The 27,369-nt window shown below is 45.3% G+C and overlaps 2 protein-coding genes across 6 annotated transcripts; one reads left to right on the top strand and one right to left on the bottom strand.

Annotated features, from left to right (window-relative positions):
- Nucleotides 1-674: 674 nt before the first annotated feature.
- Nucleotides 675-15,564, bottom strand: LOC141974286 (uncharacterized). Of its 3 annotated transcripts, XM_074933854.1 has the most exons (13): nucleotides 15,192-15,564; nucleotides 14,283-14,420; nucleotides 13,436-13,619; nucleotides 10,817-11,064; nucleotides 9,606-9,780; nucleotides 8,425-8,525; nucleotides 7,377-7,463; nucleotides 6,485-6,613; nucleotides 5,918-6,040; nucleotides 5,646-5,810; nucleotides 3,649-3,816; nucleotides 2,825-2,985; nucleotides 675-1,757 (listed from the first exon to the last, which is right to left on the bottom strand). In XM_074933854.1, the coding sequence occupies exons 1-13, from the start codon at nucleotides 15,556-15,558 to the stop codon at nucleotides 1,692-1,694; spliced, it is 2,112 nt and encodes a 703-aa protein (XP_074789955.1). In that variant the 5' UTR covers nucleotides 15,559-15,564; the 3' UTR covers nucleotides 675-1,691. The 3 variants fall into 3 exon arrangements, with proteins under 3 accessions (XP_074789955.1, XP_074789957.1, XP_074789956.1); XM_074933856.1 differs by lacking the exons at nucleotides 10,817-11,064; nucleotides 13,436-13,619; XM_074933855.1 differs by lacking the exons at nucleotides 675-1,757; nucleotides 2,825-2,985; nucleotides 3,649-3,816 and adding an exon at nucleotides 3,825-3,955.
- CCDC27 (coiled-coil domain containing 27) lies at nucleotides 15,226-27,154 on the top strand. Of its 3 annotated transcripts, XM_074933867.1 has the most exons (11): nucleotides 15,227-15,410; nucleotides 16,789-16,958; nucleotides 17,722-17,851; nucleotides 19,166-19,294; nucleotides 19,888-20,030; nucleotides 20,464-20,625; nucleotides 23,701-23,917; nucleotides 24,668-24,798; nucleotides 24,973-25,050; nucleotides 25,576-25,788; nucleotides 26,889-27,154. In XM_074933867.1, exons 2-11 carry the CDS (start codon nucleotides 16,818-16,820, stop codon nucleotides 27,024-27,026), a joined length of 1,482 nt encoding a protein of 493 aa, XP_074789968.1. In that variant the 5' UTR covers nucleotides 15,227-15,410; nucleotides 16,789-16,817; the 3' UTR covers nucleotides 27,027-27,154. The 3 variants fall into 3 exon arrangements, with proteins under 3 accessions (XP_074789967.1, XP_074789966.1, XP_074789968.1); XM_074933866.1 differs by lacking the exon at nucleotides 26,889-27,154 and having other exon boundaries at nucleotides 15,226-15,430; nucleotides 25,576-26,799; XM_074933865.1 differs by lacking the exon at nucleotides 26,889-27,154 and having other exon boundaries at nucleotides 15,226-15,410; nucleotides 25,576-26,799.
- The last annotated feature ends 215 nt before the right edge of the window (nucleotides 27,155-27,369 follow it).

The raw sequence follows: 27,369 nt of genomic DNA on the forward strand, positions 1-27,369 counted from the left end.
CGACCTGCCCTCGGAGGCGGGAGGGGCCTCGCCGGCAGCCAGAGTCGCCCGAGACCTGCCGCGGTGGGGGCGGGGCAGACAGCCCCTCCCCCCAAATAGCCCCGACTGGGGGACGAGGCACCTCATGGAGATTCCAGGGACCCCACCCCCGGCTACTGTTGCCCCCCCCCGACACCCTCTCAGTGCTGCTTCCCCCTAGTCACCCCCCCTCCCGTGTGCTGCTGCCCCCCCACCCCCGACACTGCTCCTCTGGACACCCCCCCCAGCACAGCTCCCCGGGACCCCCCCCGGCTACTGCTGTCCCCCCGACACTGCTCCCCCAATCCCCCCCAATCACTGCGGCTCTCCCCCGCTACCCCCTCAGTACTGTTCCCCCCCAGTCACCCCACTGATGTGCTGCTCCGCTTCCCCCCCCCCATACTGCTCCTCCGACCTCCCTCAAGGTATTGCCCCTCTTCCCAGCCACACATACCCCTTGGCACTGCTCCCCTTTACACCCTCCCCCCCAGGCATAACTGCCCTGGGGGCCCCCCTGACACTGCTTAGTCTGGATCTGTAAAAGCGGCAAAGAGTCCTGTGGCACCTTCACTACATACACCGTAGGGGATGGTATCAGTTTAACTGTATTTGTTTCATTAAATCCATACAGAAGTTGTACAAACCCAAAAACCTGACCTAAGAACATGAAAGGATTGAAGCTGCAGCTCTTGACACGTGCCCCAAGAGGGACTGAGGGGATCCAGGGTAGAAGGGTACTGTCTTCAGTGTGTCACTGCTACCTGGTGTCCTGGCTGATGCGAGGGAGGAATAGTGCCAGCTGAATCACCCACCAAAAGTAAATGAACATAAGAACAGCCATACTAGAATCATAGAATATCAGGGTTGGAAGGGACCTCAGGAGGTCATCTAGTCCAAACCCCTGCTCAAAGCAGGACCAATCCCCAATTTTTGCCCCAGATCCCTAAATAGCCCCCTCAAGGATTGAACTCACAACCCTGGGTTTAGCAGGCCAATGCTCAAACCACTGAGTTAGACCAAAAGTCCATCTAGTCTAGTATCCTGTCTTTTGACAGTGGCCCATGCCAGGTTCTTCAGAGGGAATGAACAGAACAGGTAATCAAATGATCCATCCCCTGTCGCCATTCCCAGCTTCTGGCAAACAGGGGCTAGGGACACCATCCCTGCCCATGAAGCAGTGCCATGAATACAGTGTTAGTGACAGGGGTGTTTTATCATATCTGTAAATTCTGCAGACAGTATAGTGCTTTATGTCCCACTTCTCAAAAGGGTGCTTCTGGTTTCTCTGTCTGTCTTGGAGCCTGGCATCCTTCCCCCATCCTTGGCTTCACTGTTTTTGCTTACTGGGGTTTAGCTTCTTATTCAAAGGCATAGTACAAGTTTCCCTATGCCTCGCAGCAAAAAAAGTAATTATGTAAGTCTTCATTTTGTGCCCAGCTTTTATTCTTCTCTATTAAAGTCATGAACACCATAGGCCTTAGCATTCAGTACACTACACTGGTTCCAACACCGCTACTGTGTGTTTTCCAGTAAGTACTATGACTATAAGTTTTCTATTGAGGCAGGTTTCTTCTGGAACTTTTCAGTACAGCTGGACTTTTCAAAGGCATGTAAGTGAGTTAGAGGCCACTGAATTTCAATAGTTTTTCAGCACACTAACTTCCTTAGACTGATTACTGGATCAGTTTCCCTGGTATAATGGATTCAGATGGTCGCTTCAGGTATTTGCAAAAATCCTCCTAGAAATAAAACAGATAAGAGACAGACTATGTGGCAAGGATTGAATTTCTAATGCAGTATTCTTAGCATGCTGCAAAACAAACATTTAGAAGAAAAACTTTATCAGGTCAAAAAGAAGAGGAGTACTTGTGGCACCTTAGAGACTAAACAAATTTATTTGAGCATAAGCTTTTGTGAGCTACAGCTCACTTCATCGGATGTATTCCACGAGTTTTTTCATGAAGATGATAGATTTCCACTCCATACGGCTAAATTCAGTGCCTTGCATAATGACAGGTTTCAGAGATGAAGTGAGCTGTAGCTCACGAAAGCTTATGCTCAAATAAATTTGTTAGTCTCTAAAGTGCCACAAGTACTCCTCTTCTTTTTGCGAATACAGACTAATACGGCTGCTACTCTGAAATTTATCAGGTCAGATTCTTCTTTAATATGTGCAGTTGGTCATCTTGAAATTTCTACATCTGAAACTTTAATTGACATCAATGGAATTTCCACTATCAAAACAAGCATAGTATAGGCAACCAAGATCCGCACTGTGAGTAATTCTGCCATTTATGAGTGACTGAAGTAAAATTTAATAGAAATTAGATGTTAGTCATTATTTAAAATCGTGAGGTTGAATAAACAGAAAAATATAACATGCATAGAGTTCTACTGAAATGCATTATAAAGCAGACATTCTAGAAATGTCATTATCTTGTTTGCTTACATTAAGACCTGACAGTTCAAAAAAACCTTATAAAAGGCCTATTTCTGAGCGATCCTAAACAGCAGCAATTCCCTTTGGCTTCAACAGAAGAGTATCTCAGGATCAGGTTGATAGTGAGCTGCTAGGCTACAGTCAGAACAACCTTTCGGGGGGGACTTCTCCCTTCATTCCTATTGATTGTTTGAGGAACTCTCCCATTCTTCTAATTCAAACCCATTTTGTCCATTTCAATAAGCATTTGAACTCTGGATGCTCCTCTGAACCTTCTTAAAGTTCTACCAACAGTGATAATAGATCTCTGTTTTCTTTCTGACAGGAATATTCTAAAATCCATTATCCTACAGATCTATGTCTTACTGGAAATCCACAAGAACCTTCCTCATATCCGTGTCCAGTGCAGTTCTTTCCCCCGTGCTCTGGGGCAGGATTATTGCATCGTCGAGATCGGCTCACCACGCCGAGGCCGCAAGAGATGGGGCAGGGAGTCCAGGATGCCCACGGAGACCACATCCCATCAACTGAGACAAAGAAAAGACAAGCATCATGACCAGTGCTTCTCTACTTCATTTCTTTTTAATTTCTACATGTTTCAGGCATTTATGTTCAGGAAAGATAACTTCAGATGGGCTGTTGCAAATTGGTCTTTTCATGCAAGCCACTGGCCACTTTTTCATCTGGCAGCATCATTATTATTCATAAAGTACTGGGCGGGTACATCACAGTTTACAAAACATGAAAAATGTAGTAGCCATGCCCTGAAGAACTTACAGTCCAATCTGAATAAAAACCATGGACCAGCAGTTGGCATGCAAGAAGCCACAGAGACTTTAACAGTGAGGGGAAAATGAACTAAAGTCTTCACAGAAAAGGGGTTTTAACGAGGGACTTGAAGAAGGAAATGGAGATTTGGTATGCAGGAAAAGGTGGTTGTTCTAAGCATCAAGGCATAAGGAAGATGTACACCTACTGATGGGAGGAGGAGACAAAGGGAGTAGTTAGAAGTGGGAGGCAGTGTAGGGTGAAATGGGAGCAGAGATGTGGTGGGAAGCAGAGCTCTGGGGACACTCCAATCTGATACTGAAGCCCCTTTGACATTACTTATGCAACAGAATCTCTTTCTCAGTCTCATCTGCGTCTGATATTTTGGTGAAATATTACAGTATTCAAAATAACTACTGTACCTGGGCATTTGTTGTTGTTGCACACAGTGACTTCCTCCTTTAACCCAGCACAGGGCAAACCTCCTCTGGAAGGAGCAGGACTATTGCAAATCCGGATTCTTTTCTTGATTCCCAAACAGGTGTCAGAACACACTGACCAGGGTGACCATTCTGACCACTGGCCATTCACTAGAGAAATGAAACAGAAGCATTCTCATCTCTCTGAGCAAGGTGGCAGATCCATATTGATTCAGACTATTAGCAGCTATTTGTGTTGAATCTTGTCACATTCCATGAGGATACACCTCACTGAAAGGGATTCACATCACTGAGGATAATGGAAAATAATCATTAGGACGAGGATGTTGTCACAGAATAAATAGCACACTCTCTCTCTCAGCAGAAATGTCTCTGCTTTACCTTATGGATATATTTTTAGTGAAGCCCTGAACTCAGCTTTTACATTTACATTGTTCTAGAAGCAATGGGGCCACTGGGTATGCTCTGAGATAGACTCGCAGGATGTTAAAACATACCAAAAATATCACCGTCATCACATGTTGATACATGTCGTGGCTCAGGACAGCTTATTTTGCTGGGCAAGCTCCTCCAAGTGACAGTCCTAATTGTGACAATCCATGCTGTCCTGTGACCACCTTCTACTCCACTGACATGATCTCTTCCTTCAAATGCAGGAGATGACATGTTATTTGATAGGTGCTGTCACAGGCTGGCTGGTCCTTTAAGGTTCAGCCAGTGACCTAACAACTAGCCCCCACTTGATGGTGATGTGAAAATAATTAATGATAATTAGTGACCCCCTGCTGTGAAAAGGTTAGGGCAGGAAGGCCTGGGAGAGAGAAGCAAAGAAGTCAGGCTGGAAGGCCCACACAAAGCAGGGTAGGCTCCTGTGGGGGAAGCCCTGAGCTAGGGACCACAAGGGGCAGAGAGATCCCTAAGGGAAGCTACCAGAGTCCCCAGGGAGAGGAGGCGGCAGTGGGGGGATCCTGTGACAAAGCAGCAGCAGAAGAGGAACTGTGCAGGAGTAGAGTTGAGTTACTGGTTTATAGATTTAATTGGACTTTCATTCGGACCCCAGGCACCAGGGGGCGCTATCAATGATCAGTGTACCCCATTACAGGTGCCAACTAAGGGCCCAACTCACAGTTTTCCTGAACCTTGGGTAGCTGTTTTCCCCAATGCAAACTGCTACTACCATTCTCGCTTGGTAATATTTTATGCCCACTTTGCATTAATGGAAATGACTACACCAAAGCAGGTCATCAGCAGATCAAGCCCTAAGAATTCCTCTAACTTGTGGTCAACTAAAGAAGCATATAATACAAGGGATTGTCAGTGAGAAAGCTTCTGTTACAGCCTGTCTTTTTATGGCTCCACTGCTGGAGAGAATGGCAATCCAGCTTTGAACAGGTTGAGTCCCTACTCCCATCCTCAACACAGCAAGCAGTTCCTGAGTTAGTATCCAAGCACCCTCTTTCTGGGCTTGGCTTTAGTGGAAATTCAAAAGCAATAACATAACCTCAATCTAAACTTTCCAAGCTTAGATGTTCTTTGGGCTTTCTTCCTCTGTACTAGTCCCCTGTGGCCAGAGACACCCTGTGAACCCCTTTATACACTGGTTGGAGTTTACTGCACCCACCTGCCAGTATGACTTAAGATTCAAGGTAATTACTATTAAGACAGGGTTTTTATGAGCTACACCTAGGGGAACTCAAGGAGTCCTACATTCCTGTACAAGGTCTTGGGGTCAGCCATCCTGTTATACTAACACAACTGATCATCATTTTGTGAGGACTCATGCTCTAGGGGATAGAGAACTGAAAAGCAGAGCTGCTGAGAGTAAATGAGATTCTCATTTAGTCTGTTTTGGAGCAGGACATCCCAATTTCTGGTTCCCATGCCAAACTGGCACAGTTTAGCTGACAAATATTGCATAGGGAATTGAAATCATACAGCAATCTGTATGAGTTTGGAGAAATGAATGAGTTTGGACTCACTTGGGCATGGTTCTAGATTGGGACAAAGCTTGAGATCAGCAGAAGGTCCCTCACAACGCATCCCACTTTCTGGATGGGTGCACAAGCGGATCCGCATCTGGTTCTGGTATCCACATGTGACAGTACAGACCGACCACGGAGACCATGGGGACCATATGCTTTTTGCTGCCATAGGGAGGACAAAGATGAAAACATCAGGATGAGAAACACATCCACGCCTCACCTCTTCCCAGTCACATGTAAGTAACCAACAGGTAATCTCGTCTCCTTACCTTTACAGTGAATGCCATCGCCAATGAACCCACTCTGACACACACAGAAATAGGAGCCAAGAGTATTCAGACAAGTAGCATCCTGATTACAGTTATGGATACCTCTTGCACACTCATCTATATCTAGAATGGAAATAAAAACACTAATTTTTCCATTTAAAATGCAGTTATACAGGATTCATGTAAATTACAGGTTTCTACAGCACAACAGTATCTTTATTCAGGACCATCGACATGAGGAAACAACCACAGATGTTGTTTTGCGTCTGTCTTGACCAAGGCTCCTTGGTAGGAATGGGACTTAATTTCCCTAGGCCTCCATCATTCCAAGCCATCTTAATAGGGCTCATTGCCTGGCCCTTTTTTGGCCTATCAAAAAGCAATTTCTGCACATTTCTTTGGTACCTGTAAATCACAACCACAGTCTTCTCTTTACCTGTTTAATTATACAGGCTTTGAAAAATGGACTTGCTTCTAAACTTACTGTTCAGAATGTATTAGCTGACAAGCTAACTCAGTTTAAAAAAAAAAAAAACCCTCAAGTCTCAGAGCTCACATTTCCTTTACCTACACAGCTGTACAGTCCATCACCTTCGAATCCGTGTGGGCAACGACAAAAGTATGATCCATATCTATTGATACATTCAGCCTCGGGCAGGCACTTCATGGGCATTCCTTCCACACACTCATCTATATCTTCAAGCAGAAAGAAGTGTCAGAAGATAGTCAGAAGATGCCCAGAAGCATGGACTTGATTAATTCTCTATCTTAGGCTGTATAATTGAAAACAGTATTATTGGACCAAAGTGTGTCTTGTCCTTTTAAAAACTTCAGCCACTACCATTAACAGCATGGCAGAGAGGTGCTTTCTCATAGTGCATCTCACTATTGCACTGTAATCCTTTTTTGCATCTGCAATGTTTGCATATCAGACACTTAAAAATCACAGTAAAACAGAATTCGAGCCAGCCATGGAAGGGAATGTTGACTAAACCCATCCTTTCTGGAATTAACCTTGAATTTCCCTCACAAGCTGCATGGCACAGCGTAAAGATGTTTTTAACAAAACTCATTGTTATATCTAATGAGTGATTAATCTTATTCTGATCCTCACCTTGAGGCAACCCTTTAGAAAGGCTACACTATTTTTGCAATAGCAGCTTAAAACACTAGCAAAAATCATTAAAATGTGCAATTTTAGGGTCATTACTGAAGAATTCTATGATATTTTTATAACACATTCTGAAATGGATGCCTGGGACTTGACACCCTCCTCTCCTGTCTTTTATTCTTTTCAATGAGGCAAGCCGCATTTTGATGTCACATGTGAATCCTTTACATGGATATGTAAGGCATTGAATGGCTGCAGCAGTATCACAAACGCTTCAGTCTCTTCTATGTTAAGTTATGCTTACATTATGAGAAAATGCTCCAGGAAGCAAAGTGTATGAATATTTACCAATACAGTGTACGCCATTTCCCTCAAATCCCGGGTTACAGTGGCAATTCTTTTCATTCCGAGTTCCATTGCACATTTTGCTAATATCTGGGAGGGAAAAATGCACATGTGACACAAACAAACAGGAGACTGGCCAAAGTAAAGTAATTGATCCATTTAATCATTTCATGTTATTCAAGTCAAAAAGACATAGTTGCCCTTTATAGTAAACACAATAGGTGTTGGTTCATTCACAGACTCAGATTTTAAGGCCAGAAGGGACGATTAGCTCATCTAGACTGACTTCTTGTCTTGCACAGGCCATAGAATTTTACCCAGTTACACTTGCATTGAGCCCAATAACTTGTGCTTGACTAAAGTCTAAAGCAAATCTCCCAGAAAGGCATCTGGTCTTGAGGTAAAGTCATTAAGAAATAGAGAATTCGCCACTTTTGTTGGTAGTTTGTGCCAATAGTTAATCACCCTCACTGTTAAAAATGTGTGCCTTGTCTCTAATTTCAATTTATCATGCCTTTAATTTCCAGTCATTGGCTTTTCTTGTGCTTTTCTCTGCTAGGTTAAAGAGCTGGCATATTTTCCTTGTAAAGGTATGTGTATTCTGCAGCGAAGTCACCTCTCAGTCTTCTTGATGAAAAACTAAACAGATCATATTCTTAACTTAATTGTAAGGAATCTACTCCAGCCCTCAAATTATTTTTGCGACTCTTTTTCTGCACCCTCTCCAATTTTTCAGCATCCTTTTAAAAATGTGGAAAACCTCGTTCATTAAAAGCTTTGGTGAACAGTTAATTGAACTCATGTTAAAAGGGTACTGTCAAGCAGAAGTGACCTATATATGTATTTGCATATAAAGTAATAATTTAAATAAAAAGTGGTCTTACCAAAGCTAATATTAATAGAATATTTTAATGATTTTTAAAAAAAATATTGCATTGGCTGATTTGGTTGTATTGAATATCTAAGTAAAAAGGTAGAGATGACATGGAAGTCAAATCCTGATGAAAGCATACTAAGGATAATGCACCACAAATTTAAAAACACTCAGTACCCTTCTTTATGAAGAAGAGCCTCTGGGCTACCATAACCCTTCCAGGAACATCAGGGGTGAAATCATAGACAAGAGCTCGGATGTAACCAAATTCATTATTCCTGAGAGAAGGTAAAACAGAAAGGAAATGAGAATCCTCGATTTCCCACTCAGGTTTTCTACTGAAGGTTGCTTTACAGTACTCAGACTTCACTCTGGGGACAGGTTTCCTACTGGATGAGCAGGGAAGGAGATTAGAACTCAGACATCTTGTTGATTTTGTCTCCCCTCAGACCACAGGCAACTGGAGGCTAGCTTAGGAAGAGAAGGGGGAGAGTACTCAAGAGGGAAGAAATAGAAGGAACGGGGAAGTAGAGGCGATAGGAGATGAGGGGATTAAAATGCAGAGATCCACTCTGTTTTATGACAGCTGCAGAACCCCTGGATGGCTATTTTTCTTATGGACTCAGTTCACAGTTGCTTTGTATTTCTACTCCCTCTCTAAATCTATTTCTATTCCTAATCATTTAAGAATAGTTTTACAGCAAAGTATGAAGAGCACCACTAAGTGATGATAATCCCAACAGTCCATGTGCCTTATTCTCTGCTCCTTGTGGATGCTTGTCCCATATTGGTGTGCATATGAGGGCGGGGGGGGGGAATATGATAGAGGTTATAAAATCAGGAATGGTGTGGAGAAAGTGAATAAGGTAGTGTTATTTATCCTTTCATATAACACACAAACCAGGGATCATGCAATGAAATTAATAGGCATAAGGTTTAAAACAAACATAAGGAAGTACTTCTTCACACAATGCACAGTCAACCTGTGGAACTCCTTGCCAGGGGATGTTACGAAGGCCAAAATATAGGTGATTCAAAAGAAAATTAGATAAGTTCAGGGAGGATAGGTCCATCAATGGCTATTCGCCAAGATGATCAGGTATGCAATCCCATGCTCTGGATGTGCCTGAACCTCTGACTGCCAGAAGCTGGGAATGGAATGGATCACTCAGATTGCCCTGTTCTGTTCATTCCCTCTGAAGCATCTGGCATGGGCCACTGTCAAAAAACAGGATACTGGGCTAGATGGACCATTGGTCCGACCCAGGATGGTCATTCTTATGAAGGTGCATTACTCCTGAGCACTGAGAAGGAAACAGGAGTTTACAGGCTGAAAGTACAGCAGATTACAAGCATACTTTACTCCTTTGATCTCAATCCCCTCAGTCCCGTTGGCCAGCACAACAGCATTGGTATCAAACAGTGTCATGAGCGAAGGCTCCTTGGTCCACTTTACAAAGCTGGAGGGAGACACCTGAAGATACTGAGGCAGCTGGATGGTAACAGTGTCTCCTTCTAAAAACTGTCCAAGCTCTAAAAGACAAATGCAAAACCAGAGAACAAGATCAATAAACATTTACAATGGCTCCTAAAAAACCCCCAAACTTTCATTGGTTCTAAAAGCATTCTACCAATAAATCATGCCAAGTATGCCTCAAGGAAAGTAACAATCAACTAAATGAAATGTGTTAGATTTATGCTCTAGTCAAAGTGCGATAAATATCTCCATGAGGTTGGAGATAAATATATGCAAAGATCCTGGAGACAGTATTTTGTCAATGTTCATTGGCAGATTCTGTGTGTGCCAGCTGTACTTTGATCTTTAATGATCAGTACCATACAAGCATCTAAGCAGAGTGTTATGGAGGAAGCCAATTTTTTTATAATGTGTCCTTGCACAAGCACTCAGGGGGCTGTAGAGAGAATTAGAAAATAATCATATTAATAAGCAACATGAAATTAACATCATATAATGCAATATAAAAGCAAAACCACATGCAGTAAATGTAAATCTGATTTAAACTCCTCCCTCAAATATCAGGTCTCTCTGGATATGAAAGTCTAAAATCAACATTGAATGAAGAATACAACAGAATAAATGGGCATAGCTATAAATAGGGTGCTACCTTCACAGAAAGAGGTACAGTTTACTATTTCTTTATAGGTGAGAAACAGTCCTACAGACAGTCTCTGAAGGTGATTACAGAAGAAAAAAGGGTCTGTTCGTTTACTAAGAAGTCTCATGAAATGCAGGATGGCTGGTGATCCCAAACACAAAAGGCTTAGCTCAAGAGCATGCCACCCTTTATGTTTTATCGGCTGGGTGTTAGTACAGGTCAGCCGTTTCTGATAAAATGGGCCCTGATATGGATGAACACCCGTGGGCCAGTCCATTCTCATTTAAGGGGATGTTTACAGATGCAATGGTCACTGCAAAGCACCAGGCATGTTTCTGGTTTTACAAAAATGATAACCAGCTTTGTCTTATTTGACAAAGATTTCCACACTGACCCTTACAGCATGGCAAAGTTTTCTAATGTTAACAGTGGTAGCAGTTTCCATTTCTTACCTATTGGCATTCTTTCTAGGACGAAAAAGTACCTCAAGTGGGAAGGGTTTAATATCTGAAAGTCTGTGAAATCATACGCTTCAATGTTTGCCTGTTTATCAGGCAAGGCTTTTGCTTGGATTTCAGCCCAGAACATGTTTGGGTAAAAATCATCCTCATCAATAGAAAACAGCTTCAGAGACAGACTGCTGTTGGCCAGAGCCATCTTTGGGGACAGGTTAGCAGCTGGTGTCAATCTCCTTCGATAACTGCAAAGAAACAGTCCTTGTAATCAAATGGGATTTTTTTTTGGCTAAAATCAATTGTAGGATCAGTGTAATACTGGATACACTCTATATTTGAGGGTGACTATCCCAGGCTGAGGGGAACAGAAATGGTGACTGGTCTTTTCCAGATCTTTGCCAAGCCATATGGTACCCTCAGTGTTTGGCAATTCTCATTGACACCAATGGAAGCCACTCACATAGAATGCAAGGAATGCATGTGGGTTAGATCCTCCGTACAATATGATAGAGGGCAGACCAGGTGTAACTGGGGGTAGGCCAGGGCCACATCAGGAACATGGGGGAATGAAGAAGAATAACATTCTCTGGTGAACCTGGCCAGCAGAGTGGCTTCTTAGGGACATTCTTCACTGATGTAACTTAACTATCTAACTTGTGCTGGAGGCCAGTTGCCCCTCTCCCCAATATCACTGGAGGGTAAAGGTGGTATGAAGCTATCTGTGTGTTTCTCCCTCACCCCCACATGCAAAAAAAGTCCTATTCCACCAAGCCTGGGGACCTGGCCACGTATATATAAAGCTGTACTAGTAACAAGTCCTCCCACAAACACATTTCTACAATGGTGCTCTGAACAAATGGCTGGCCACCCTAAATGATAACAGACTCTGTTTGTCTCTAAGGTGCCACAAGTCCTCCTTTTCTTTTTGCGAATACAGACTAACACAGCTGCTACTCTGACGGCTGCAGATAAACACTCTTTAAAAAATCTCTAAACTTATACTTAGGAACTTCAAATACAGGATTGTTACGTACTAGCTGTCCTCAGCCTCACTCACTACATAAACTACTCACACCAATGACTGATAGCAATTTAAGTGAGACAAGGTGGGTGAGGTACTATCTTTTATTATTACCTCACCCAGCCTGTCTCTCTAATAGCCTGGGACCCACAGGGCTACAATACTTCATGCACCAATTTAAGTAACACTCAAGTGCCCTCTAGTGTTGAAAGTGGTATTGCAATGAGATTAAAAATCAATCAGAATTCAAGGTGAAATTCTCTCCTATGCAAAGGGCCAACCCAAGGCCTAGGCACTATCTAAATCCCACATAAACCCAGTTTGGAGGATTTACAGGGGACTTAAGGGGCTGATAGATTTTGTGGCTGTCTTCTATGCAGGCATTAATTTCCCCCTGTGTTATCAAGAAGCAGTTCAGTTCAAGCTTTGCCAAGGTTCAGGCAAGTGGTTATAAAAATTGCTAAACTCAGTGTCCTGAATCTGCTTGTTAAGCAATCCACAGTGGAATACTGCAGCCTTCAGCTAACGGGTGAGAAGAGTGGTATAGCTAATGGGGACTGAGGAAGAAACAAAATGTTATAAGGCCCTTCCCCCCAAAAATATATGTTCCAGAGGGTTCCCCTAATTATTATGCCATTTGCCAGATACATGCAATGCTTCCAGGCTTCTGTGCAGAAACCTTCCTCTTAGGGAAGCTGCTAGTTCTGTGAGGAGAAGAACTCAAGGTGTTGGAGAGCAGAAGCTCACTAATTCTGAAATGAACGAGGTGCAAGTGGACTCACCAATTCAGTTTTCCTTCCTACTTCTAAAAAAAAAAAAAAAGTTTATAAGTCCTGCTAAGCTACTTCAGCCATGGTCTGGAGCATGGAATTAACTATAAACTAAGATAAGATCTGAAATAGGTTTCCAAGGGAGGTTGTGGAATCCCTATCATTGAAGGTTTTAATAACAAGTTACACAAACCCTTGCCAGGGATCACAGCTGCCGACTTTCCCAAGCACCGGGGTGTGTGTGTGCTCTCAACCCCTGGCTCTGTCCCAGGCTCTGCCCCCACTTCACCCCTTTCCCCAAGGCCCTACCTTTGCCCCACCTCTTCCTGCCCACTCCCCTGAGAGCGTGCATCCTCCCTTCTCCCTCCCAGCCTCCAGCACGCTGCAAAACAGCTGTTCATGGCGGGCGGGAGGCACTGATCTGTGGGGCCTGCCAGCAGGCAGGAGGCACTGAGGCCTTGGAGGGGAGCTGATGGGGGGCTGCTGGTGGATGCTCAGCACCCACCATTCCCCACCCCCATGGGCAATCCAGCCCCAGAGCACCCATAGAGTCAGCACCTATGCCAGGGATGGTCTAGGTTTACTTGGCTTTGCCGTGGCATAGGGGGCTGAATTAAATAATCTCTCAAAGTCCCTTCCAGCTATACATTGCTGTGATTGTTTCTTATTTTATCCAGGCTGGTCCCCAGCATACCTAACAATGACATCACCACCTGTAAAAATAGATAATTTCCTGTAAGAATGCATCAGATCATGCTTATATTACACATATTATAGGCTTGTAATATCCATAATGGTGTGGAATCTGCACTATTCTAAATATACCTGTGGAACTGGGGTCCTTGGGCAGAGTAGAATTTGTACCATTTTATCATAGATGGCTGGTGGTTCCCAGCAAGAGAGACTCTGAAAGTGACTTTTCTTCCACTCATCACTTTGATAAGACAAACCTGCTCTCCAAAGCCATCACAAGCAGATTTATTGAAAACAGTTATGCTGTCAGCAGGCTCTAGAAAAGGATAAACAAAGATCTTTGTCTGTCTTTAGAATCATGGCGAGCAGCATTAACCTGCTCTTGTTTATTACTGTTATCTTAGTGAATCAGTACTGGTAGAAGATGTCAAAAATCAATCTCCATTTCAGCCATATTGCCTGGGTAATTCCGCTGCTGCTGCTCTCTGGACACAGAAAATTACACACACAGGAAGCTCCACAAAGGTCTGACCAATTTCCCTCTTACAATAGCAGCATAAGCAGTTACCTCCAGGCACAGGTAGCCCATATGGGGCAGTTGTTCATATTTGGATGGACATGGACTGGTCTGTCCTTGTTAAGGCTTGTCCTAGTCTACATTTTACAGTACAGCACTTTGCTTACCGACAATAGTACTATAATACTTTGTGCATCTTTAGTCCTTTCCATGGAAGGATCTCAATGCATTTAATAAGCTCCAATTAATTGCTATAGGACCCTTGTAAGATAAATAGGCATTATTATGCTGGTATATAGATAAGTCAACTGAGGCACATGGAGGTAATGTAACTCGCTCAAGGTGAGTCACTGGCAAAGCAGAGAAAAGAATCCAAGAGACCTGACTCCTGATCCACACTTCCTCCTGCTGAAAGGAAGTCCCCTAAACATGCTGTCAGAATTAGCCTAAGATGTCACTTGCCTTGACAGTAATTAGTGCCATCACCCTCATATCCTGGCAGGCACTGACAATAGAAATAGGTTGTCACTTCATCCAGCTGACAAATTGCCTTTGGATGACACTGAATTCCCCTTGTACTGCATTCCTGCTTGTATGGATCTGGAAAGAAAGACTGTTTACAACACATAAGAATCATAAAAATGTAGGGCTGGATGGGACCTCAAGAGGTAATCTGGTCCACCTTTCCCCTCCCCCAACCCACCCCTGTTCATCAATAGTATGCAAAGCTGATAGAATGATATAATCAAGAAGTCCCAGAAGGCCTGATCCATTGACATTAATGGAGAAACTCCAACTGCCTTCAGTGGGCTTTGGATGCGGTCAATAATGCTTGGGAGAGCCACAGATCCAAGTCTGGAAACAGAATCTCCAGCACAAATTGATAATGTAATTATATTTTAAATAGAGTTAATCCAGAAATATATTTTTGTTTCTTTGCAAAAATTAATGTAATTTGAAACTGAACAAAATCTAGATTCCTGATGAAAAACAAATTGTATTTGAATTAATATGATCAGCATTTTCCATTTGCGTGTGAAATCTTCATATAAGGCTGTGTTATCAGGGGACACATTTTAACAGCCTTTGGACAAAGATTTTTGCCCTCTGGAAATCTAGCAATTCAGCAAGAGCTTTCACACAGCTTCGTAGTAAAATGCCACCACCCGATTCTAATTTAGCATTCATGGCACATCAATAATCGCTGACACAGGACAGATTTTTAGGCAATGTTTCAAATATATTTTTGACTCTAGGCTTCTAGATTCACCCAGGATTATGCTTTAAGTCGGAGTAGGAAAGACCCTGAACTTTATCCAGGGTGGGAGCTGAGAATTTATGTTTTACTTCCACGGCTAATTAACAACGCACCCTGGGTTTTGCTCTGAAGCTGGGTCGCTAATAACGGCAGGAGGAGGATCCACTTGCCCAGCATTCTCAGTTCACTCGCTGCTTGGTCTGAATCTCCCATCTCGCCGCTGCTGGCGGCATCAGACGATCCCCAGGGGCAAGGCTCCGAGCCCGTGGCGGGCAGCCGCCAGCGAGCCATCGGGGCCCGGAAAGCGCCGCGCCCAGGCCCGCGGCCGCCCGGTAGCTGTGGCGGAGGGAGGGTCGGTTTCCGTTCAAAACGTCCCGAGGGTTCGGATTCCAGGCGGCCGCCGCCGGCGCGGAGCCGGGCCGGACGAGCCCCGCCAAGAGCTGTCCTGGCGCTCGGGTGCTGAAGCGGCCCGCGGCGCATCCCAGAGGCACCGGGCCGCGGCCAGCGAGCTCCCTCCCGCTGCTCCCGCCGGGGTCCGGCTTTTTACAAGCAACGCGTCCCGCCGGCTCGGAGCTCGCGGGGCCGCCCTGGGCGCTGCTCGCCGGGCTGGGGGCCGCCCCGGCTGGCGGCGGCTGCAGCGCCCGGCCGGGACGACGGAAGGGGCGGGCCGGGGCGGCTGCTAGCCCTCTGCACCGAGCTGGGGGGGATGGGGGGGTCACAGGTGGCCTCAGGAAGCCACTTGCGGGGGGGGGAGGACGCCTGGGGAGCTCCGGAGCAGGGAGCCCGCGCGGGCCGCCAGGGGCGCGCTCGGCGGCCCCGTTTCGCCCCCCCGCGCCCTCGGCCGGTGGCTTAGCAACAGCCGTCCACAAGCCGGGCGCCTGCCCCGCCCCGCGGCTCGCCGTTCCCTCCGCTCATTGGTCACCTCCCCTGTCCGTCCCGCCTCGGGGTTGGTCAGGCTCCCCCAGGCCAAGCGGCTGGTTGAGAGGCCACCGCTGGGTGCAGGGGCCGCAGCGGGTGAGGAGCCCCGCCCCCAGCGCCCCCCCCCCGCCAGCCCTCAACCCCCCCCAGCCCCCAGCTCTCTCCACTCCCTCCCCCTAAACCAGCCCCCCCCAGTCCCTGGCCCCCCAACCCCTAAACCAGCCCCCTGCTCCCCCCCGCCAGCCCCCAACCCCCTCTTCCCGCCAGCCCCCCCAGTCCCTGGCCCCCCAATCCCTAAACCAGCCCCCTCTTCCCCCCAGCCACCCCCCAACCCCCTCTTCCCCCCAGCTCCCTCCACTCCCTCCCCCTAAGCCAGCCCCCCCCCCCAGTCCCTGGCCTCCCAACCCCTAAACCAGCCCCCTGCTCCCCCAATCCCTGAGTCAGCCCTCCTCCCTCCTGCTCCCAGCCCCTAAGCCAGCTCCCTGCTCCCCCCAGCCTCCCTCCAGTCCCTGGCCCCACTCTCCTGCTTCCCCTGGCTCCCCCAACCCCTAAGCCAGCCCTCCTTCCTCCTGTTCCCCACAGCCCAGACCCTCAACCACATAGGGCTGGTGTTGCCCTGAAAGTCCCTCTCTGCCTCTGCCACTGCCCCCCTGGGGGGGGCAGGCCCCCCAGTTTGAAAACCTTGGATTGAAACTTATCAGGAACACAAATGAGGAAATGTGATCTGTAAAATTATAGGCCTTTTAACCCAGCAGGCTCCCGTTAATTCTCCCCCTCTCCATTTTGTGAAAGGCTGAGATTGGTGAAACTCCATTAGAGAGATGAACTTGATGACGAAGGGTTTCAGTGAGCTCCAGGAATTAAGCAGCCCAAGGCAACAGACACCAGTATGGAAGCTTCCCAGCGGTAGATCCACGCTGAGTAAATCGGCTCAAGCAGTCAGACGCTACTATGAGAATCAAGTATTTAATATGCTGCTATTTTAATCACATTTTAGACATGATAAAATGGGATTTGATTTGAAGCAAAGGGTTATGAGGGGCTGCCTTGCTAGCACTATACACCTTCTGGGAAGTACTCAGCACCTTGCAGGTTGGCATTTTGGGCAGCAGCTTCTTTCAGGCTTAAGCTCCAAAGAAAGGAAAATCCCATTAAGTAGAATGGATTCTGCACACCGCAGGAGCCAGTCATATGCCATTTGCTTATCCACAAAATATTGGGGCCTCTCAAGGCAAGTGCAGCAAAGGCCAGCTGTCATATGCAGGTAATGGCAAGAAGTGGATTTTCATCCCTCCTGTGCAATTTCAATGCTTTGTTTATCAGTAAAATCATAATCCCACCCCCAGGATTAATGCTGACAGTTCCAAAAGGAGTTAGGCACACAGTTTCAAGGGGATTTGGGCATTTAATTCCCTTGAAAATCTTAGCTGAAAGGAAGTGGGAGAAAGGAATTTTAGCATTTGATGAAGGCTTTCTTTGTGAGGGTCTGATCCTGCAGTGAACTCAGTGCCTCCTGTGACATGCTGAGCCCCCTCTATTCCCACCAACTTCAAAATGGAGTTGAGGATACTTTGCAGATCAGGCTCTGACCTTGAGCTGCCTATCATTGCTGGTTGTCACATCACAGAATGGATTTACACCTACATTCCTGCCAACCTACAATTAAAAAGCACTTTTTGAATAAGACACATCCAGTTAATGGTCTAATTTCCTCCTATTTGCCAGGCTGATATCAAACCTGCTGGCTTCTTTGAGTCAGAGTATGAGCCCCAGGTGGAAGAATTACAGAGATCTTTTCTAATGCGCCCTGGATGTCCTAGATTTAGTAACAGAGCAACTTCAACATCCCAGCTCGGTAAGGCTCACAAGGAAGATCAGCAACCCCCTCAATACCCTAGCCTGTAATATATTAAGCTATTTCTCGCACACAATAGCCCTTATTTCCCCAGTACTCCTGTTTAAGTCCTACAAATTGTTTCCCCATTCATTCGTCAAATTGCAGGTAGCCAGAGTACTGATGATTCCCTCAGCATGACTTTAACATGTAATATGGATCTTGCACTTGACGAGTATGTATTTGCTAGTAGGGGCTTTCGACAGTATCATTTATTTAGCATTTCCTCAATGCTACCACAAAGTTAAAAAAGAAAAGCCTAGCTGGTAGTAAGTGAAAAACCCAAAGGCAAGTGTACATGATCCAAGAAGGAGGAGGCCAAGACCACGCAAACAAAAAACCATCCTGCCATTCAGAGGGCCTCCAGACCACCACCAGCCATCTAGAGTTCCAGCTTCTTTTATTGTTCTAGGAGGCAGGCAAGCTGGCTCCTTTTCCCTTAGACAGCAGGTCAGGGAAGAAACAATTTAACCAAGTTCATAAGGCCCTTACCTCAGAGGGTTGAGTCAGAGCATATAATCAGAACACAAAGTCTCTAAGGCCTAGGTCAGGCTGGTGACCAATGGGACGGTTGAACCACTATCACCAGCACCACTTCTGGTTCCTTTCTCTCTTACTTGGCTGCCTTTCCCTGTTTATAAATAGCCCCAGGGCGGGACAGGGTGCTTCTTGATTGCACCCGGGCTGTTTAGGCTGTAAACTCCACACTGTCTCTTGAAGGGGTAGTCGCAGAGTAGGGTAGTCCTACTGAGAGGAGTTTTTCCCTATGTCCCGAACACCACCCCCATTTTTCAGGCTAAGGAACCTTTGGATTTATGCTGGGCTGTGACAGTTTTATGCTGAACAGAGTTTCAGAACTAGTTTCTGGATGCTCTGGTGGTCCCTTTTAGCCTTAACCTCTGTGACTGAAGACAGATTTTTCCTTATTCAGAAGGACGAGGTGACTCAGATCTCAGCCCCTTTCATTCTATCATAAGTTTGTGTTACCATGACCATGTAAATCTACCTGGATATTAAAAGTGATAGGTTCCTCACATACCTGAACTAGGAATTCAGTATAAATGTTTAATATTTAAATCAGTCCGTCTCATTTTGCATAAAACCCACATTCTCTTCACTTCTCTGAAACTGGTAAGAGTTTCAACACTTTGGCTTATACCTCTGTCACGTTAAAGTGCCGACAATCTGGAATACCTCAAATGGATATTTTTCCTTGCCAAAAACAAAAAAGAAAAACCACTTAGCAGTAACCAGAATTTTTTTTTTTAAACACAGAAAGTACTTTAGCAGACATTCCTGATTTGCGCTATAATTTCAGTACTATCAGTCTGTCCTCCCAACTCAGCTTTGAAGAGTGGAGTGCTGCCTTTCAGAACACACATTCATTAGAATCAGTTACCAAAGGTAAGGGTAAGGGGATGACTGTGAAGAGTGTGCATGTGTGTTTTCCCAGGAGGGTAAAAATCAGCTGTGAAATTGGTGTGTTTGCAAGTTAGCGCATTACACTGCTCTAGGAAACACCACTGGGCTTGCCTTGGTTGCTCTTTTTAACCAGTTGGTGGCATGACATGATCTCTAAGCTGTATACTCCATAGAGCAACCTGCACCATGTAGTAGAAGTGCTGCCTATGGTCCTTCAGGGTCCCTGTTCCAGTCTAGGTGTGGTTATACGTAGAACACAGGGCACATACAAGTCCAGCCATAAGTTGGAGGATTTTGCTGATCAAGGTTGTAGCCAGAAGTTTGAACAAGACACAACTCCCTTTTGAAGCCTATCCATTGCAGGCTGGGTCACTGCTTTTAATTCAATATGGTAAATAATCATTTCTGAGGAGTTTTTTAAATGGTACAGTCAGTGGAACCCAAAGCGCTGAGGTTAGTAATCAAGATTTGTTGCCAGAAGAAATAAGTTTGACAGAACAAATATGTTTTCCCAAGACTCTGGTAGCTATTTAGATAAATGCTCTTTCCACTATTCCCCTCTCCCCCACCCCCAGAAGCTGGCCAGCTCCCACACAGTAGAAGTCTCACCGGACTCTCTAAGTGGAAGAGTTTCACAGAAGGAATGGTTTCACCTGAACAACAAAGAGGACCTAGAGAGAGTAAAATCCCATGGTACATTGATGTAATCCGTGAGAAGGTAAGAAAATGTTGCTATAATACTTCAAAAAGAAGAAGAGACCACACACATAGTTAATTGCAAAGTGATCCAGCTAGAAAATTAACTTTCTAAGGGTGTGATCTAAATTACGTTAATAATATAATTGTGTTTGGATAAATGGATTCAAAGGATCTCAAAGTTCTTTTTCAAAACAACGTGAAGTGCAGGAAAGAAGGGAAAGCAAATAGAGGAGAATGGCAGTAAGTCCACATAAAATAAGAAAGAACCTAGGAGTTCTGGGTCCTAGTCCCTTAGACTAGATGCCATTAAATTCCCTACAGATGGGCAGATATTGAAATACAGTACATCATCCCCTTGCATGCCATTCATCCATCTTTTTCTTGCCCACCAATATCCCATCAAACCTAAGATGCATTGTTTGAGTGAACAGTATGCCTGTTTCTATTCCCAGGAACGATGCTTGTTGATGATGGGAGAAGAGATTATTCGTCTTTCAAGATGTGAGGAGGAATGTGCAAGGAAGGATGATGCAATCTCTATCCTTAGAAATGAGATGGAGAATCTGAAGAAGCATCTGGAGCTGCTCAGGAGGGAAAGTGTCATCACAAACGAGGTGACTTACACTCATTTTCTCTGTATGAAATGAAGCACACATTTAAGACAGACCTCATAGGGAGAGACAAAATGGCTATCAGCAGTGGCCATCACTAGAGGAAAAGCTGATGGTGGTGACCCTTGTGATCCCTTCTGATCCTATGATGTAAGCAGATAAGGGATTTCCTCAAACAGGTGCACACACACACACACACACACACACACCCACCCACCCACCCACCCAGACTGAGGAAGTGAGGTTCAAAATAAAAGCTATTTAAGGCCCTCCTTGTGCTCTGAATTCACTAGTAGCACAGTGAGAGGGAAGAGCATTCTGGGTAATTATATGCAAATGAGACACACACCCCCAGCAGTCCCATTTTGATTATGAGCCTCATAAGGGATATAATAAAGCTACTGACTATCACTGTGCCAGTCGGTGGCAATCTGAAGCAGAATGGAATGCTGGGAGTGCTCATTTGTGCATCATTTTCTAAACACGTTATCAGCTTCCCCAGAACCATTGTGGAGGCCTAGCACTAAGAATTCACTGACAAGGTGAGGTATATTTGTGGTTACTGCACCAAGCTCTTTCCTTTATGTGCTGCAAGCTAGGAGTGTGGAAAGCCGCTTCCTACTTTTAGCTTCCTAGGTAGTTCTCCTCATACTAAAAATTTTCCCTTGCAGAAAGATGCAGCCTCAGAACCTGTAGCTGACGACAGAAAGACAAAGATGGCTAGGCTAAGCAGCTCAGTGCAGGATGGCTTAGGACAAAGCAGCACTAGAGAAGATTTGAGAGAGGAGGTGGCATGCTTAAAATTAAAACTAAGCTACTCTGATAAAATGCTGGACTCCAAGATTGCTAGCCTGTCTGAGTCCTTGATGAAAGACCAGGAGGAACTATGGCAACTGGAAAAGGAGGTGAAAGAGGATCTGCACTAGTCCAGATATGGCAAAAGAAACTGGCAGTAGAATGAGAAGAGTCTCTGCTATTATGTGCTTTTCACACTGTTGCTAAATGTGTCCTTTAGTGACTGCATCCCCTAGATCAGTGCTACTCAAAGTGGTGGTCCGCGGACCGGTACCGGTCCGCGAGCCATCAGCTGCTGGTCTGGGCGCACATTGGAAAAAAAATTGCTGGTCCCCCACATCAGATAGCTTGAGAAGCACTGCTCTAGATCAGCATTTGTCAAATGCAACCACCGTGGTTGCATGCGACCACCAGGGGCTTTTCCTGTGGCCACAGCCTCTTGGGCAGTGATTCGGGGGGAAGGGGCAGCAAGGAGGGGTTGGGTCCTGTCCCCCTCTTGAGCCACAAATGTCAGAGAAGCAGACAGCCGGTGTGAGTTCCCCACCTTCCTGGGGGTGGTGGGGCTCAGGCTTCCGGCTTCAGACCTGGTTTGGTGGGCGGCAGGCTCTGGCCTCATGGTGGTGGGCTCTGGCCACAGGCTCTGACCATGGGGCTTTGGGCTCTGGCTGCACAGCTGTGGGCTCCATTCTCTGGCTGCTGGGCTTCAGGTTCCAGTGGCTGGGCTTCAGACTCACCCACCTCTTATCGCCCCTGGCCCCTCACCCATCCACCCCCATCACCCTGGCCCCCACTGCCTCCATACCCACCTCCCCATCCAAGGCTTAATTTGTCCCCCCAGCTTGCCAGGACTGAGTAAGTCTGCTCTGAAAAGTGATATTTGCATGTTTGTTAATATCACTTTTCACTGCCTCCCAGCTAGATAACAAGTCTCTGCTGTGAAAAAGTGATCTTAAGAAACATACAAATATTACTTTTCACAGAAGGCTTTAGACTAGTTAGCAAGTCTAAAACCAAACAAACCTGCAACCAAAAAAGCAAAAGAAACAACAACAAAGACAAGAACATGCAAAGCATCTTATTTGTGTTTTTATTCTGTTTAGGTCCAGTAAAGAATAGAGACAACTGTGTGTTGTTATTATTGAGTCTGCAAAAATACCCCTACATAAATAAATTACACTGATTGGACCTGTATATGTGCATATGTATTTGTTTTTCCTAAAGTTAATTAAGTATTTTAGGAAAAATTGTCAAAGCGGCCATCAGCAAGAGACTTGGTGGCCGCACTCTGAGGTCACCCAAAAATTTGTTGCGAGAACCCCTCTCTCCCCCAACCCCTTTGGGTCTCTGATTTGCAGACATGGGAAAGTGTATACTGAAAACCAAAGCATTTAGAACCATCATTATAAAGAAAAACTTAGGTTAACATCTCTGGGCCAAATTCTGCTTTCAGTTACATCAGTGTAAATTAAGGTACATCTACAACAAGATAAATTCTTATAATTTAATCCCCCTTCCCGGGTCCACTGCTGTGAAGATTCCAGGGAAATTGTCTAACCACAGGAGCCAAAGAGATCAGTGTGGACAGATCCTAAAATAAAGTAATCCTCCTAACTGTGCAGAGGGGGTCTATAAACAAACAAACAAACATACATGTAACCACACAGATCCAAAAAGGTGCTCCAATGTAGCACATTTCAAATGCTCATGTATAAAGGTGACAAATATTCAAAACCTTCTTCTCTTGTAGTATCTTGGAGATATTGCCTGGCTTTGGGTCAAGTTCACGGTCAGTGGATTTGGTGTCTGTTTGCATTTGGACTAAATTAGGCAGGAGGGCAGCCCAATAATGAACTTCCGGAAATCTTGCTCCAGGTTTGCGTGGGTTTTTGGGTTGTGCCTCCAGAAGCATGTTTTTTTAATATCTAGACATTGTGAGGTCCCCAGATGCTCCAGTGCTGGACCCAATAGACGCTTTTAGATAAAGAAGAAGAACAGGAAGCAGAGCTGTCCAAAAGTTGAAAAGGGAACTAGTAATTAAGCTGCAGCAGTTACTGAGTCATTTTCTTAAGCCGGTGTCAATGTTTCACCATACATTATATTCTTCCATTTGTAAGGTATCTGGCTCAGGGTTAGAGGTGCCCTAAATGCAACTCCAGAACTAGACTCTCGTCCCTCCAACGTTCAGCTCCAGAAATGGAGCCTGATAGGACTAAAGCCAATCTCTACCGAAGGCTGCATTTTGCTTCAGCTTTCAAAATTCTTCCTGTCCTTTTGTCCTTACAGTATTCAGAAATGCAGCAAAAGGGCTTGAGACAAGAGGACATGGAAAAAGAGCTTCTCAGTGGTACAGAGATTGAAGTGGCTTCTGAAGAGGAGGAGGAGAATGAGGCAGAGGCAGAAGAGAAAGCATCCCTGATCAAGCTCAAAGAATTCCAGCAAATGAACCAAGAACTCTGTAAAGAACTGGAAAAAGCAAAGATGAACTATGACATGGCCACAGGTACCAGGACTGGCATAGGGGGAACACAAAAGGGCTAAAGACCAGAGAGTATCTGAAATTTTAGTGGCTCGATCCCAAACTCTTCCCCTGTTCTGTGAACAATTTGTATGCTGGTTATGGGGAGCAAGAGGAAGTCGTAATTGTGGCTTAGTTCCCTCTGTCTAGGAAGGATCTACATTAGATCTTCACTGAGAGTCTGCAGCTTCTATTCCCTCTGCAGTTTTAAAGGTAGCTTCCCCACAACAGCAGCTACTTTTCCCTTACAGCTTGCCTGGTAAAGATGCCTATTACCAACCAAGGGCAGATTCTACTTCAAAGTGCCTGGTAAAGTTTGGACTGCTAAACAATGCAGGTGCTAATCAAGAGCAGCTTTTGAACAAAGAGGAGCAGCCCTGTCTAGTTAGCAGCACTTTGGGAACTCTGTGATGTGTCCAGCTTCTGTTGCTAGCCTGGAGGGAGCTTCTGCATGTCAGACCATTTCTAAGTCTTTGGACTCTTGCACAAGATGAATTTGGCTGGCATTAAGAATGGACACTTCAATTCAGTGATGCGATAAAGTATCGTTCAGCTGAAGTGTTAACCCTCACTGTACTTCTGTAGTGACTGTAGTTCTAAGAACTTATGTCCACAACCTGATGACTTTTGGATCATGGAATAAAATGACTGGCCCCTTTTTCATCACTTGAGGGAGGTTTTCTGAGGGCTTTAACAGGGATTCAGTTGGTTCAGAACTCTACTCTGATTATACAGGTACCATCACTTCCTTGCAAAGGCAGCTGGCTTTCCAGGAGTCACAGCTGCGGAGAACTGAGTCTGAAAAGGAAATGCTACAGAAGGAGCTTAGAGAACGGGGAAATCAACTACAAGCTATGTCTGCCAAGGTACAATCACTAAGAGCACAACACAGTCCATTGGCCACCATTGGGTAGTGTGGGAAACTGGGAATTTATTCTTTGTGAGACTTGTTTTTATTCTTTTTTAACAAGTCAGGAAATCATGATTCTGTGACCTGTAGTAATGGGGATGATGTGTTAACTGGGGCTTTTTCCTCTCAGTTTTCCAGCCTTCGAGAAGAACGGAAGTGTGAAGAAATGATGGGAATAATAGAGAGAGAAAATTACAAACTCCGACAGGTGACTCATTGGTGCAAAATCCTGTGCTCAGTTACAGCAGCCAACACCCTAATTCTCCCTGCTGTGCATCTCTTAGGCCTGGGCCTGTATAAATTAAACAGAACAATACCATTTTGTGAGCACCTTGTGCTCCTTTAGGTCCTTTCCTGCTCTCTCTCCAAATCCTGCACTGATGTCGTGTGTCTTTCAGTCTAGTTATTCGCAACCCTAAACCCATCCATGTCCTCCCTAGTTTTGCAGGGGAGTCTGTCCCATGAAAATCAGAGATGGGATAGCCCTGGCATATTTTGTTTCTCAATACACTTTATTGCTCAGTTTAATTTTTCTAACGAGCCTGAACTGATGAAAAAGGGAACAAACCTGTTTTAATGGCTCTTAATTAGAATAATTATTAAATACTATAGGTAAACCTGGCGGGGGGGGGACAAAGTCCCAAACCAGTAACGTTACTGGGCACTGACATATGCCGATGTTTGAGTAAGGCAGCTTTCTCCTTCATTCCTCTTGAACTGCATTTCTCCTCAGGACATTGTGGAACAAGAATCCAAACTGGATGAGAAAAACAAACTGATTGATGATTTGCAGAGCAAGATCAACCAGCTCCAGGCAGAGGTTATGGTAGCCCAGCACCATGTGCAGAAGCAGCTGTGTGACCAAAGTGAGATGCAGAGCCAAGTCGAGGCCTTGAAGCACACTGAGCAGCAGGCCAAAGTTGCACTGGAGTGCATCAGTGCCAGGGTAAAGACAGCCTCCTTCACTGCGGGCCTCTCCCCTGACGGAGGGACTCCAGCTAACGAGAACAAACGCCCCAGTTTAGTCAGGGCCATCCTTAGACACAATCACTGGGTGGACTGCATGGGACTCCCTTTGGCACCTCAGCTCCAGCAGCTGGAATGGAGGGTCTGGCAGTTAACAGTCCACTTGCTCCCCAAACTTTCCCGGGCGGCTTGGGCTCTTGTGCTTGCCAGGGGCTTTTGTTTCAGTTATGGGTCTTATGGGATACCAAGAAAAAGAGACCCCGAGGTTTCAGAGCAGAATAGTTACAATGCCAAACTTCTTTCTGAATTTTATCCCACAGCCTCCCAACCCGTCTGGGGATTCCCCCTCTCTCAAATACAGCAATAGGCTAAACAGCCATCATGGGAAGACATTTCTCCAGATTTATTCTTAAAGGGCCATATTCAGACCTGCTGCAAGCAGGTGCAACTCCATCCAACGTCAGGTCAGATTTGCTTACGTTACTAATTCAGAGAGACACGTTGCCACTAGGTGTCTGTGTGGGGCTTCTGGTGAAGCCATCTAGAATTGCACATACTCAGCCCAGGGCAGAATTTCACAGAATTTCAGTCCTGCCCTTTGCTGGTGTCCTGGGGACATTCAGAGACATGAGAACCTGTCAGAAATGCCAGCTGTCATACCAACCCTCTTGTTGGCATATCTTAAAAGCAACGGTTGCTTCAAATTCTCCCTCTAGTGAGAGAAGGTCTTTGCTTGTGTCAAACAGTATCCCTCTTTAATTGGAGGAAACCTGGTTAACTCTTCAGCCTAAACTAAGGTAGTTTTTTTTTTTCCTTTTTAAAATCAAAGTTTGAAAGATTTCGAAGCAAAATAATTCAGGCCACATATAGCACTGCAGGCGCCAAATCCCCCCAAGCTGAAATTAGCGATGAGGAGGCACTAGAGGCTATGCAGGTATGTGATTCAGTGTGGAATGATGCTTCTGCTTGGACCCCTGAGCTGGGGACCTGCAGAGAGGTGAGGGGAGAAGGAAAAGTTTAACGATCCTATCACCTCCACGGCTAATGCTGGATTCTCCTGTGAATGTGTCTGATTTCCAGAGAATAATTAGTGAGCGGCTGGATTTTCATCAGATGCTGAAACAGAAGGGTGTGAAGGTCCCGTCTCTCTTCAGCACTGAGCCAGCAAATCTGTCCTCTCCTAATTCTAAGACCAACAGAAAGAGTCCTGTGAAATAGGGCCTTGTACGCTGAGAGCTGATTCCTGCAGCTGAGTCACAGAGTCAGAAAGGCCCCTTCCCCTGAGGTTCTTTCCTGGTTGCATTTTGGTTTGTTCTCTGGTGTTTTGTTTTTTATTGACAAATTAAACAATTAAATCGGACTTCAACTGCATTCTGTTAAGCCAGCTGATCTCTAATTAGTCTACACTGTTGTCTCATAATTGGAGTTGGGGACTGGAATCAGCACTCAATTTGCCATAAATCACTTATTCTCTCAGATTTTCCACCTGTAGAACAATCTCCGCCTCACACGGGAGGTGTGAGAGTTAATGTGAGTTTGCAAAGTGCTTTGGGGGTCCTTG

The sequence above is a fragment of the Natator depressus genome, chromosome 18 (assembly GCF_965152275.1).
Source record: "Natator depressus isolate rNatDep1 chromosome 18, rNatDep2.hap1, whole genome shotgun sequence".
In the NCBI taxonomy this organism is placed as follows: domain Eukaryota; kingdom Metazoa; phylum Chordata; order Testudines; family Cheloniidae; genus Natator; species Natator depressus.